At 35.7% G+C, this 15,415-nt stretch overlaps 1 protein-coding gene across 7 annotated transcripts in view; it reads right to left on the reverse strand.

Annotated features, from left to right (window-relative positions):
* Positions 1-15,415, reverse strand: part of Tfdp2 (transcription factor Dp-2) — a 162,857-nt gene that overhangs the window by 120,584 nt on the left and 26,858 nt on the right. For 5 of the 7 annotated variants that reach the window (XM_077795291.1, XM_026385049.2, XM_026385048.2 and 2 more), the window contains 2 exons: positions 8,572-8,601; positions 4,442-4,542 (listed from right to left, as the gene is read on the reverse strand). In XM_077795291.1, coding sequence (XP_077651417.1) covers positions 4,442-4,456 — 15 coding nt within the window. In that variant the 5' untranslated portion in view covers positions 4,457-4,542; positions 8,572-8,601. The remainder of the gene's footprint in view (positions 1-4,441; positions 4,543-8,571; positions 8,602-15,415) is intronic. The other 2 variants (XM_077795289.1, XM_077795290.1) reach the window with 1 other exon arrangement.

The following is a 15,415-nucleotide window of genomic DNA, read 5'->3' on the forward strand; positions in this document are numbered from 1 at the left end:
TTAAACTAACAGTAATCAAAGAAATATAATGTCATATACAGTTGTTTGCTGATTATGCTGGCAAAGATTCAAAAGAAAATCAGAGAAACAGCATTCTCTATTAAATATAACCCTGATAAATACATAAATCTGTCTAATCTTTTGTAAGTGAAATTTAACATTATGAATCAAAAGCTCAAAAAAATCATTCACGTTCTGGGATCAGTAATTTCCTAAGATTCTGCCTCATGGAAATATTCTGAAAGCCAGGCATGGTGGCCCATGCCTGTAATCCCAACAACTCATGAGGCAGAGGCAGGAGGATTGCAAATTCAAGGTCAGCCTCAGCAATTTAGCAAGACCCTAAGAAACTTATCAAAGCTCTGTCTCAAAATAAAAAGGGCTTTGGTTCAGTAGTTAAGGGTCCCTGGGTTCAGTGCTTGGTACCAAAAAAATAAATAAAATTAAAAAATTAAAAATAAAGGAAGAAAGGAAGGAAGGAAGGAATGTATGTTACAGAAGTATCAAGATAAGAAAAGGCATTCATAGGGGCTGGGGATACAGCTCAGTTGATATAGCGCTTGCCTTGCATGCGTAAGGCCCTGGGTTCAATCCTTAGCACTACACATTTAAAAAAAAAAAAAAAAAGACATTCATCATAGAGATTAAGTAGTAGATTACAAAACAGAATGAACTTGTTTTATTTTGGTTGACTGACATATTCATGTATATACTACTTGCCTTTCTAGGCAAAAATTTGCTAATAAGCTGTAGGTTACCAATTTTTTCTTTTCTTTCTCTGTATTTTCTATTTTTCTGCAATGCGTATTATAGTTCATGTAAAGAAGTTTCATTGACAAGGCAAAAATTAAACTGCAAATTTTATTTCAAAGTCTCTTGTACACTCAGTGATTTTAAATTAGAACACACCTGCATTTTTGGTCTAGAAGACTATCACTAGATACTAGGTATTATTTGATAACCATTTTATCCCAGATACAATGAATATAGTGTGTTCTCCTGATCTCTTCTTTTTAAAAAATAACTCATTCCATGTAGTTCTGTCAGGAACACTAACATTAAAGAAGCTTAACTGTACTACAGCAGCAGCAATGACCCAGGCCTGGCCACTTATGATATCCACTTTCTCCTCCACAGTGTTTAAATATGTGAACCAAGCACAGTCAACCAAAGCTCCTCCCCAGAAAAATCACAAAAAAAGAAACCTCCTGTCTTCTTCTAAGATAAGTATTAGAAGGCCCATGTCGGCCATTCAGCTTCCAGGATGGAAAAAGACATACAGTGCCCTGGCATCATCACTTGATCCTGTGAATTAAAGTGTCTTTAAAGCCAGAAGAGTCTAGACTTTTCAGCTACATGAGTCAACCTATTTCACTTTTTGTCTTTAGCTGGTTTTGTTGTTGTTGTTGTTTATTTTGTGTTTTCCCCTTGAGACAGGATTTCTTAAATTGCCAATGCTGGCCTCAAACTCAAAATCTGCCTATCTTAGCCTCCTGAGTAGGTGGGATTTCAGGTGTGTGCCACAGTGCCCAAATCCGTAAGCTGTTTTGAGTAGGATTTTTATCATTCCTACCACAAGAGACCTACTATGGCATGGAAATGGCAAAAGAACTCTTCATAAAAACTATTTATATAAGAGAAATGCAAAATGAGAAATAGAAATTATGAGTGGACTGTGGCTTTGGCTCAGCAGTAACGCGCTTGCCTGGCATTTGTGAGGCACTGGGTTCGGTTCTCAGCACCACACATGAATAAATAAAATAAATAAATAAAGGTCTACCAACAATTAAAAAAATTTTTAAAAAGAAATTAAGACATAAATAAGTATACGAATATAAGTATACTGATGCTTCCATAAAGGGCAACGTCTTCCACACCTGAGTCACTTCTCATCAGTGTGAACACAAGTGATCATTCTTTTTGAAATATTTTTTTCACTTGCTTCCCAAATCACCAGAATATCCTTTATTTCTTCCTGTCTTTGATACCATTCTCTGAATCTCCTCTGATGCTTCTCATTCTCCCCATCTTTATGTTGGATAACACTGTGCTCACAAATGGTCGTCATTACTCTCCTTTCATGCACTCACTGTGTAATCTCACATGGTCCCACTGCTTTAAAATAATTTTAATATGAAATAACTCCAAAATTTTACCTTCAGCCAGAAGCATTCCTCTACCTAGGCAATATCCAACTGCCTAGCCAATAATATCTCCACTGGATGTTTTTAGGTTTCTCAAAATTAGTATGTTCAAAACAGAACTCTGAGTTTGCCCCAAGATCCTGCACCTCCCCAAGAGATCCTCTTCTCATTAAGCAGCATGGCCATTACTGTGACACAAGCCAAATACCAAGAAGTCTCCTTTAACCTCTTTCTTGGTGCCATATCTTAATTAATCAATCCTGATGGCTGACCCTTAATGATAATGAAGCAAAATCTGTATCTGTTTAAAGTTACTAAAGCACATTAGAAATATGTTAAGGTTCTGGAATTATAACCCAAAATTAGAAAAGAAAGATAAGAGACCCCCCAGTGCACACCTGAAACCACAAGTTGTAGCAAACCCTATATATGCTGTTTTTTCCCTATATATACATATCTATGATAAAGCTTAATTTATTAATTAGGTGCAGCAAGATATTAACAACAATAACAATAAAATAGAGTAATTATAACAATACACTATAATAAAAGTATATGAGATGGTCTCACTCTTTCTTTCCAAATATCTTAAAAGAAGCACTTTACAGCTTCTCTTTTGTATATCTGAATTACCAGCAGAGCTACTCTTGTACTTTGGGGCTACCTGAAAGCAAATACTGTAATACTGCAATAGTAAATCTGTTAACTGACAAGGCTATTCAGTGGCCAATAGCAGGCAATACATGCAGCATGCATAAGCTGGATGAAGGGATGAGTCACATCCCAGGCAGAAGGACAGTGAAAGGTTTCAGCATACTACCCAGAACACAGCACAATTTAGGACTTATGAATTATTTATTTATGAGATTTTCGATTCAATATTTTTAGACCATGGGGGTAGGGGAAACCCTACTATAAGGTATTACAAGGTAATAAGGGTTTATTTGTTAATGTTATTCTTTGGATGTATAATGGGTAATTAGAACTATTTGTCTGACTCACAAGAAGCCCTGTATGATATCTCCTCATACTGTGGTGGGCTCCTAGCAGCCATTTTACACAATATGACAATTGCTTCTCCCAGTCCCAGCTAACTAAGCCACTAGTGGATGTCAGACTCAAGCTTCCCAAGGAGTCTGAAACTGAAGCTGCCTTCCTTCACACCTCTCACTGTGAACTGGCTGGTCCCTTAACATGCAGACAGAGATGCTGAGAGGGGCTGGCTGGGGAACTAAGGAAGATAGTCTTCAGAGGAGGAGAGGGAGGGAGAAATGAAGCAGATGCACAGTACCAAAAATAAAGATGGAAAGCAAACACTGCTTTAATGCCTGGGAGATTGCTAATTTCTGAGCCTGTATCTTTCTGAAGGCCTAACTAATTTCTTGAGGCAACCCTGCATCCTATCTTTTTATCTAATCCCAGTCAAACATTCCTACATAGTACTCTGGGAATGGTAAAGAAGTCATAACAGATTATTTCCCTATATGTTTCACTGTTTATTAAGGCATAATCCTTCACAATAACTGGAAACAAACATCTGAAAGGGAAACAAACTCCAAAATGACAGCTTGAAACAAAGGGGAAAAATGAATACTTTATCCAAAACATTTTAAAGTCTAGTGTTCCTTCAGAAATCACCTGAGGAAGTTAGCAATATTCTTTTCAACAACATCTGGGCACACACATTTCCTTGAGTAAATATGAAAGGAAAAAAAAAAAAAAAAAGCTTAGCCAGCTGCAGTGGTGCACACCTATAATCCCAGCAACCTGGGAGGCAGAGGCAGGAGGACTGCAAGTTCAAGGCCAGCCTCAGCAACTTAGCGAGATCCAATCTCAAAAAAATAAAAAGGACGAGGGTATCACTCAGTGATTAAGCACAACTGGGTTCAATCCCAGACCAAAAAAGAAAGAAACAAAAGAAAAAGAAAGAAGAAATATGTTAAAGCAAGAAGTGACTTGTTCGGTAAGGCCAAGTAACTCTCTAGCAAGTTCCAAAACAAACTTATTTTTAGTCCCCAAAAGAAAAGGGAGAGAGGTGACTTTATGGAAATAGCAATTTTGTAGCTATTGAGGTGAAACAATTTGGTACCAATGTATAAAAATACCATCATGTTCCTCAGAGTACAGTACTCAATAGCACTGAAGTTTATTTTATTTCATTCATTATATAAACAAAACAATTATAAATCCATGCCAGGAAATTGAATTAATTAACCAGAACAGTGAAAAAATATGCACAGGAAAAAGTACAGGTCACTTTAAAAATCACTTACATTAAAAAATTTACAAATACTTACATTTTTTGCCGTCATGTCAAACTATTCAAGATTCTGTAAAGCCATTAAAAAAATCAAAAACAAAAAACCTTCATCTTCAATTAATTCTTTAAAAGAATATCCTGTTAAAGGGAAAAAAAGGAACAGTATTGTAGTAATAATAAAATAGGCAACACTTATGTCATATTTACTATGTGACATGCATTGGTCTCTAAGTGGAATGTCTAAGGAATTATCACAACAGCACTATGAGATATATACCATTTAATTCCCATTTTACACCTAAAAACTAGGGTTTAGAGCAGTTAAGTAATCTGATCAAGATAACCAACAAGTGACATACCCTGAGCTCTGATATATTATAGTATGTTCCTTTAGCTAATCCACTGAAAAAAATACCAGGGCTTCATAGAGAAATGGTTAAATTCAGAACAAGGCAGAAAGTGTACAAAATAAACTTAAAACGTCTTATTGTGCCTGAAGTAAAGAAGGGCTCAAAAGAAGCCAGGCACAGTGGTACACATCTACAATCCCAGCTACTTGTGAGTCTTAGGCAGGAGGACTACAAGGACTTAGTGAGACTTTGTCTCCAAAAAAATATTTTTTTAATGGCTGGGGATACAGTTCAATGGTATAGCACTTGCCTAGCATGCAGAAGGCCCTGTGTTCAATCCCCAATAATGTTTAAAAAAAAAAAAGAGAGAGAGAGAGGGGCGGGGGGGGGGGGGGCTTCAGGAACCACCTGAGGAAGTTAGCAATATTCTTCTCAACACAATCTGAGATTGTGTCTCAGAGGTAGAGCACTAGCCTAGCATGTGTGGGGCCCTGGGTTCAATCCTCAGCACCACATATATAAAGATATTGTGTTCACCTATAACCAGAAAATTAAAAATTTAAAAAAATAATAATGGAAAAAAGAGAGAGGGAGGGAGGAGGCAGGGTGGGGAGACAGAGAGAGATGGAGACATGTAAATCATACATAGGAGCCAGTTTAAAGGGTATAGAACTGAACGATTTGGGTCACCAGAGCACCAAAATATATAAGAATAGTAACAGATTATAAATCCAATGACAAAAATAATAACCCAAGATCATTACAGATGAGGGAGAAAGAAAAGCTCTTCTTTGCAGTATAATGCAACTAATAAATATAAATGAACGATGCAGTCAGTAGTAACAAATAAAGCAATAAATGGTAAAGCTAGTCAGTGGAAACATGATGAAAACAGGATATTTACATATTTATATAATCTTGAAAAAAAAACACCTATTAATTCAAACTTTCTAGTGAAGAAACCTGGCACATACTGCTTTAGTCAAGAAATCAAAGTCACCAAATGCTAACCAATGGGACAAGTGCACTGAGATGGATATCATTTCCGAGTTGTTTCTGGCCAAAATGCAAAATCTAGATCTAATCATAAGGAAAAATCAGGGAAATCCAACTGTTAATGTTATTCTTTGGATGTATAATGGGTAATTAGAACTATTTGTCTGACTCACAAGAAGCCCTGTATGATATCTCCTCATACTGTGGTGGTCCTAATTCTGCAACAGGGATAAATGATTTCTGTAAAGACAATTATTGGGTAATTGAAGACAATATGGGCACAGACTGGATGGTAGTATGGTTTCAACATTTCCTTTCCTGATTTTGATCAATGAGCAGTGAGGTTTTGAATATCTTTTTTTCTCAGAAAAACATATTAAAATATTTAGGAGGTATGGGTATAACTTACCCTCAAATAATGAAACAAATATGATATGGATATACAGAGGAAGTAAGAATAATAAAGCACATATGGAAAATTGTTTACATAATTGTTACATTTGGGGAATCTGAACAAAGGGTATTCAGAAGTTTTCTGCCCTACTTTTACAACTTTCATTTTTGAATTATTTAAAAATTAAAAATTTAAGAAGGATTAAAAAAAGTCAAAGATCATAAATAATGGGAACTGGAAGAAATGGGGGCTACAAATGTCTCCTTTATATGCTGCAATTTGAATCTACAAGTAAAATGGAAATAGAAGAAAAATAAGATTTTTTTTTTACTCTACAACATAATACAGTTTGTAATTTTTCAATAGCAAAGAAAACAAACTGTCCAGTGAAGCATGTAGGCCTACAATCCCCAGTTACTGAGGAGGCTGATGCAACATCACAAGTTCTAGGTTATCTTGGGGAATTTGGCAAGACTCTATCTCAAAATGAAAATTGAAAAGGACCAGGATGTTGCTCAGTGGTAAAATGCCCCTGGTTTCAGTCCCCACTACCCAAATAGATAAATAAATTTAAATTTGATAAATAATAAAACACAAGTTCCTGATGGCTCATTTACCAAACTACATTACATGTTTGACCCAAGAATTTAAAGGTGAAGGGCTGGGGTTGTGGCTCAGTGGTAGAGCACTTGCCTGGGCAATAGGTTCGATCCTCAGCACCACATAAAAAATCAATAAATAAAATAAAAGTATTGTGTCCATCTACAACTAAAAATACTTTTTTAAAAAAAGAATTTAAAGGCTAACATATAACTATTATATTTTGAAGATTAATGTTTTAAACAAATTGATGTAATGTCTATATAGAAATCTGTGCCTATTAGGTATGAAACATCTCTTTAAGCACAAATCTATAAAAAGTTGTCCTCATATGTGACCACCAAGGAAGTTGCAACAAATTTCAAGGGGAATACATATATACAGATTATAGTATCTGGTCACATATAATTAAATTAGGAGTCAACTATTAAAAATTGTTTAAAATCATATATGTAGAAAATAAAATTATTAAACATTCCATGAATTTATAATATTTAGAACTGAATGACAGTGAAAATAATAAAAAATACTTATAAAACATGTGATATCTACCTTTTTATTCAATAAGCCACCAATTTTAAAACTTAAGAAGGAGAAACTCAAAAAAGATGGAAAGAATGTGCATAAAAATAATGAATAGAAAAAAAATCAATTAACAAGCTGTTTCTAAGTCTCCTGCTTAAAGTTAGACATTTAATAAAGTCACAATGTAGTAGAATGAAAAGATCATGGACTTGGGCTCAACCTCAGCTCTGACACTTAGTGTAAGCTCTTAACTTCTTGTATCTCCATCTGGAAAAAAAAAAAAAAGAATACTATGTGTTTCAGAGTCGTGTTAGGAGTAAACTGGATATCATTTATTAAAAGTAAAAATCATCACATCTACCAAGTCAAAGTGTCAAATACCCTCCAGTTTATACATTAAATACTGGGAGCACTTCTAACCACAAAAAAAAAGCTCAATCTAAAAAAAATTAAGATTATTTTATGACCTACTGAAATACAATTACAACAAAAAACAATGAACTCTTTCCCTCTTAAATATGGTTTGAACATGTGAAAATTTTAATGCATATATCCAAGGTAGATACTATTCTCTACCCATTATCATTTTTCCCTTGTTTCTTAAAAAGTTGAAGGTGGCAATGTATCCAGCTAAATGTGCTACATTCTCATCCTAGATGAGCTGATCATATAACATATAATTCTGGCCAATGAAATACAAGCCTTGTTGAGTTGACTACCACATCCAGCTACTAGGTTTCTCCTGTTCCCTTCTCCTCATTTCTTTGGGCTCAGAAGACAGCTGTAATGGCATCTGCTTTATTTCTGAATTCACTCAGTATGAAATTTCTTAAAGATTGTGCTGTTGAGTGGCACTGTGCTATTCATACAAATAAAAAGAAATTAAGAGTATAAGTATTTCAGTACACAACAGTAAGAGGCTACCTGGTGCTGGGGATGTAGCTCAGTGGTAGAGAGCAAACAAAAGGCCCTGGGAGGGAGAAAAAGGAAGGAAAGAAAAGGAAGGAAGGCAGGCAGGCAGGCAAGCAGGCAAAGGGGAAAGGACAAAGGGAGGGAAAGAGGAAAGACAATGGGCACTAATTTAAAACAAGAAAAAAGGAGAGGGAAAAAAAGAGGCTACCTATAAAACTACTGCATAGCCACATTAATGAGCTTGACAGAACAAAGTGCAATTTTGTTTGGTATTCCCTATGTATCTCCTTACCAGATAGAGATCAGCACAAACTAGAACCTCTAAATGCTGCCTAAATGATAAAGGTTTGAAATACTGCCAAAGTACATGGATTAATTGAGCAAATTTACCTTAATATCTCTGTGTCTCAATTTCTTTATCTGCAAAACAGTAATAGTACATTTGTTTAATTGCATGAATCAATACATGTAAAATTTCTAGGTCACTACCTAATACATGGTAAGCAATCAGGGAAAAAAATTAGTTCACTGATTTCCTGCAACAAATTAAGGCTTCTTCTTCCAAAATAAATAATATATAATTCTCACACAGTAGAAGTGAAAAATAACTATAACATTAATGGAATTTCAAAACAGGGAGGAAAAAGGGAAAAATTTTAATTGTAGTTAAAAAAAATGATTCAACTAAAATTAACAACAGTAGGCAATAGTCATTCATTCATTTACTTATCCAGCAAATACTAAACAGCCACTTAAGTACAAGGAACTAATCCAAACACTGGGAACAGCCTAGTGGATGAGAGAGTATATTATCAACAAACCTTCAAATGTAATTGTTTTATCTTCCACCCCTCACTCCAAAATGCACAAAGGTAACATTAATGAAATAAAATTACACTTAGATAAACATTATAAAAAGAAATAAGGTTGTAATAGAGACTTCTTTCATTCAATTAAAAATCAAGACATGCTTTACTGACTTTGAGCAAAAGTTTAACCTTTTAATTAAAATACACTTTTTAATAAAAAACACTTTTAAAACTTTTGTATTTTCTTTATGAATTATTTGTAAATGTGTAATACATGTCTTAAACCTTCAAAAATGTCTACAAAGTAAACAAAAGCAGGGAATGTTTCAAGAAGTTGCCATCTTTGGCAGTACTGACAATTCTGAGATAAATCAGTCATGCGCACTGATGCATTATGTTTTTCCAGACTCAACAATTGCACAGTTCTTCCTGCCACCAAGGTCTTCTGCTAGTTAAAAAAATAAATAAATAAATAAATAAATAAATAGGATTTCTTCTTCCAGCTTCATGAACACATTATGTCAAGCTCAAAAAGTCAATCTTTTGACCCCACCATCTGCCATGATCTCTTGTCAGTTTCAGACAATGCAACCCCACAGATGGTCTCAAAATGCAAGTCCTTCGTCACTCCAATCACAATTTCATAGCTCTAACTACCAAGCCTTTTAAAATGGTCTACCAATAAAAAATAAATGTATATACTTATATATATTTTTATATATTATATATATTTACTTATATATGTCTGTGTGTGTGTGTGTGTGTGTGTATATATATATATATATATATATATAGAGAGAGAGAGAGAGAGAGAGAGAGAAGAAAGCAAAAATAATTACAAATAAATCTGTAGAATTAAGCAGTAATATCATTTTAATCGGGGCTTATAGACTTTTTTGATCCTGAAAATAAAAGAGGCTACAAAAAATTAAAATTTCAGAAAAGGCAGCATATTTAAATAACAAACATTACTAATTTTATAAACCTGCTTATTATTCAAAGTTTATAAAATACACAAAATAAGGGATTTGGGGTGTAGCTCAATGTTAGAGCATTTGTCTAGCACATGGGAGGCTCTGGATTGTATCCCCAGCACCACAAAACAACAAAACAAAAAATAATAAAGCAAAAAGAAACTATTAGTCATATTGGGAGTACAATCCAGTGGCAGAGTACATGTTTAACACATGCAAGGCTCTGAGTTGTTGAATCCCCAGCATTAAAACAAAATGAAAGGACTGGGATTGTGGCTTAGCGGTAGAGTTCTCGCCTAGCATGTGCGGGGACCCTGGGTTCGATCCTCAGCACCACATATAAATAAATGAACGGAATAAAGGTTTTGTGTCCAACTACAACTAAAAATATATATATATTTTTAAATGAAGTAAAAAAACAAATACCAGCCATAAGCCATCAGAGGCAATCACGGTAACTGGCACAAAGTCCTTCAGCATTCTATGCACTTCTTTTTTTTTCCACCGTAGTAGTATCGGGGATTAAACCAGGAATACATTGCCATTGGGCTACATTCCCACCCCACCCCTATTTTTGAGACAGGGTCTTGCTAAATCATCCAGGCTGGCCTTGAACTTGTGATCCTCCTGCTTTAGCCTCCCAAGAAGTTGGGATTACAGGTATGCACCACTTCATTCAACAGTTTTTTAAAAAATTTGTTCTAGTTATTTATACATTCCATTTTGACACATTGTTCACAAATGGAGCAAAATCAACTTTTGATATATTGTATTACAAGATATTTCCATAGATGGTGATAGTAAGTAGCTTTCTAGGCACTCTCCCAAGCACTTCACATGTATGATATCATATACTTCTCACCACAAGTCTATCAGAAAAGTATTATTACTGTTTTTATTCTATAAAAGATAAAATTTTTAGAGGGATCCAAGATGGTGAACTGGAGGGAGACTGCACTGCTTATTGCTCTGAGACTCAGGATTCAAGCAGAGCAACTACTGTTTCTCTGCAAGGCAGCCCTAAATGCCCACTGATTCCCCTGCTGTTTATCCCCTATTAGCCTACTGTCTACCGGCATATTACCTGCCTTTTGAGCACAGATCCCTTGCTGACTGCTGCCTACTGTCTGCCATTTGCTCATTTGACCACCTCTTGCCTGCCCATCACGCGCTGCCCATATCCACCTGCAGATAGCCCACCAATAGCCTGTAGACTGCCCACAGGCCACCAGCAGATCACCTGCTGCCCACTAGTCCATTGTCACAGGACCCGCGGGTTTGGTTACACGTGGCTACTGCCATCTTGAGAAACACTAACTAGGGCCTGCAGGTTTGCTGCCTCCACAGCCATCTCCTCCGGGTGCAGCCACCTCAGTCTGAGGACACCAGCCAAGGCCTAGAGATATACTGTCGGGGTACCTGCAGATCTGGTTGTACCTGAGGTCTTCCTGCTAGGTGTGCTAGTGGCCACTATCAAGCTGCCTCTCTGCAGGGTCTCTCCTTTGTGTAAGCAGCTCTCTAGTGGTCTCCCTGCAAGTCAAAAAGGCATTGAAATCTGGGGATTGCAGCAAGGCAGAGCCTGGGGAATCTGAAGCCCAGGTCTGTCAGATTGCAGATGGGTTTGTGCAGGCCAGTCTGGATCTAGGCCAGTCTGGATCTAGCAAGCTGGTGGAAAGCAGGAGACTAGGGGCAGTTCCAGGAGCAGGGCGGCCCAGGTTAGAGAAACTAGAGAAAACAGGACTGTCTCCAGCACCCAACAGAAAGAGCCAGCTATAACTGCAACGGGTAGGAAGACTGGAAGAGAGTGTGAGAGCATCTTGCTATAGGCTCACCCACCCAACTGGTCTGGCACCTAGTAGAGCCACCATCAATCTTCAGACAACCCCACTTATCAGTAAAGAAGGAAAGCTGAGAAAATTTTTGAAAGCCAATGGAAGCTATCATTCAATTTCCTAATGAGAATTTCCTTTTTTTTTTCTTTGCCCTCTCTCTCATATCTCTACCATCTTTGAATCCAAATATTTTTCATGCATCAATTTATTGAAATGGGATGTCTGAATAGCATATTATAGTTTTGTTGTGTATCCTTATTTTTACTTTTTTTAAATCTGTATATATTTTTTCTCTCACCTATCTGTCTCCCTGGATTCTCTTTCTTATTTCTCTGATACTAACAGCCAACCTCTATCAATACCTCCCTCACTCTTACTATAAATTTTTTCCTCTATCTTCTCTCCTTCTCCCTCATAAACATCACATCTCACAGTACTTGTGTTCCCTCACTGAACATCATTAGAAACGATAAATCCTTTTGGCAAACTTACTGTTATTATATTATAAACAATAATTGAACACATCGTTTCTGTTTATTGTAACAAAACTGTAGATTCCTTAATAGGAGTTATTTGGTTTAAGGTTGTATACTGTTTGCATTTGGTGCTGTTAATATTGGTCTCTCCCTTAAATAAAGCTGAGGTAGTGGAAGCCTTTAGGGACACTATAAGACTATAGGGTAGAAACTACCGCCTCAGATCCATACCACTAAATAAGACACACAAACAACATGAAAAAACCAGGGAACAAAGCCCCTAATATTCTAACAATAGACTGACCCCCCCACACCATAAACAAAATAGATCTTCCAAACAAAAATTAAACAAAGAAACTATAGAGCTAAATAATGCAATCAATGATTTAGACTTAACAGACATATATAGAGTATGTCATCCATCATCAAGTGAATACACTTTCTTCTCAACAGCACATGGATCCTTCTGTAAAATAGACCATATGTTTTGCCACAAAGCAACTCTCACCAAATACAACAAAATAGAGATATTACCCTGTATTCTATCAGATCATAATAGCTGGAATTAGAAATTAATGATAAAATAAAAAAACAGAAGCCACTCTCAACACTTAGAAACTAAATAGCATACTCTTGAATGAACAATGGATAGCAGAAGACATCAGGGAAGAGATAAATTCTTAGAGGTAAATGAGAACACCAATACAACATCAAAATCTTGGGCTGGGGATATAGCTCAGTTGGTAGAGTGCTTGCCTCGAATGCACCACCAAAACAAAAACAAATAAATCTCTGGGACACTATGAAGGCAAAGCTAAGAGGAAAGTTCATTGCATGGAGCTCATTCATCAAAAGTATAAAAAGTCAACAAATAGGGGCCGGGGCTGTACCTCAGTATTAGAGCATTTGCCTAGCATGGGTGAGGAACTGGGTGCGATCCTCAGCACCACATAAAAATAAATAAATAAAATAAAGGTCCATCTACAACTAAAAAAAATATTCTTAATAAATGACCTAACAGTACATCTCAAAGCTCTAGAAAAACAAATCAACATCAAAAGGAGTAGAAGACAGGATATAATTAAAATCAGAGCTGAAATCAATGAAATTAAAACAAAAGAAACAACTGAAAAAACAAAAAACTAGTTCTTTGAAAAAATAAAATAAAATTGATAAACCGTTAGCCACGTTAATGAAGAGAAGGAGAGAGAAAACTCAAATTACTAAAATTCGTGATGAAAAAGGAAACATCACAGAAGACACTATTGAAATACAGAAGATAATCAGAAACTATTTTGAAACTGTATACTCCAATAACATAGAAAATCTAAAAGACATCGACAGATTTCTAAAAACACTCAAACTGAATCAGGAGGACATACACAAGTTAAACAAATCAGTTTCAAGCAATGAAACAGAAAATGCCATCAAAAACCAAAGACCAGACAACGACACATTAAGAAAAGAAAACTTCAAAAAAAAAAAAGAAAAAAAGAAAACTTAAGACCAACATCCCTGAGGAACATAGATGCAAAAATTCTCAATGAAATTCTGGCAAATCGCATACAAAAACACATTTAAAAGATAGTGCATTACAATCAAGTGGCATTCATCCCAGGGATGCAGGGTTAGTTCAACATACAGAAATCAATAAATGTAATACATCATATCAACAGACTTAAAGACAAGAATCATATAATCATCCCAATAGAGGCAGAAAAAGCATTTCACAAAATACAGCACCTCTTCATGTTCAAAACACTAGAAAAACTACGGATAGTAGGAACATACCTCAACATTGTAAAAGCTATCTATGCAAAGCTCAAGGCCAACATCATTCTAAATGGAGAAAAATCGAATGCATTCCCTCTAAAAACTGGAACAAGATAAGGTTTTCCTTGAAAACCTAGCCAGAGCAATCAGACAGACAATATAAATTAAAGGGATACAAATAGAAAAAAAAAGAACTCAAAGTATCACTATTTGACAAGGACATGAATTTATATTTAAAGGATCCAAAAAATTCCACCAGCAAACTTCTAGTTCTAGTTCTATGAAGTGGGGGAGCTGGGGGATATGGCTCAAGTAGTAGCGCGCTCACCTAGCATGCATGAGGCATTGGGTTCGATCCTCAGCACCACATAAAAATAAAATAAAGATATTGTGTACACCTAAAGCTAAAAAATAAATAATAAAAAAACTTCTAGTGGAATTTTTCAGCAAAGTAGAAGGATATAAAATCAATACCAATAAATCAAATGCATTTCTATACACAAGCAATGAATTCACTGCAATAAAATTAGAAAAACTACCCCATTCAAAATAGCCTAAAAAAATAAATAAATAAACTACTTGGGAATCAATCTAACAAAAGAGGTGAAAGACCTCTACAATGAAAACTACAAAACACTAAAGAAAGAAACTGGAGAAGATCTTAGAAGATGGAAAGATCTCCCATCTTGGATAGGCAGCATTAACATTGTCAAAATGGCCATGCTACCTAAGGCATTATACAGATTTAATGCAATAAAAATGCATTCCTATTAAAATTCCAATGACATTCTTCAGAGAAATAGAAATGGTAATCATGAAATTCATTTGGAAAAACAAGAGACCCAGAAGAGCCAAAGCAATTACTACAGATCAACAGTAACAAAACTAGACATGTGGACCAATGGTACAGAATAGAAGACACAGAGACAAATCCACACAGATACAGTTATCTCATACCAGACAAAGGTACCAAAAACATACATTTGGAAGAAAGATATCTGAGTATTCTACTACTCAGCTACCTTCCCAGCCCTCTTTGAGTCAAGCCTCGCTAAATTGCTGAGGCTGGCCTCAAACTTGTGATTTTCCTGTCCTGGCCTCCCAAGTGGCTGGGATTAAAAAGAGGTGTGCACCATCATGCCCATTGCATTCTAATTCTTTAAAAACCAGTAATATCAGCAATATATTATAATTCTTTCATAACTGAAAAGCTCTCTCATTCCTTCACTATACCAGGTAAATTTACATTCACTATCAATAATCCACTTATCTAGCAATCAAACTACCTTAACCAAATGGAACAAAACTCTAAGCTTAAAAAAAAAAAAAAAGTCCCCAGTGTGCTCAAATTAACTTTTACCAAACCCAAG

The sequence above is a fragment of the Urocitellus parryii genome, chromosome 2, assembly GCF_045843805.1.
Source record: "Urocitellus parryii isolate mUroPar1 chromosome 2, mUroPar1.hap1, whole genome shotgun sequence".
Classification (NCBI taxonomy): Eukaryota; Metazoa; Chordata; class Mammalia; order Rodentia; family Sciuridae; genus Urocitellus; species Urocitellus parryii.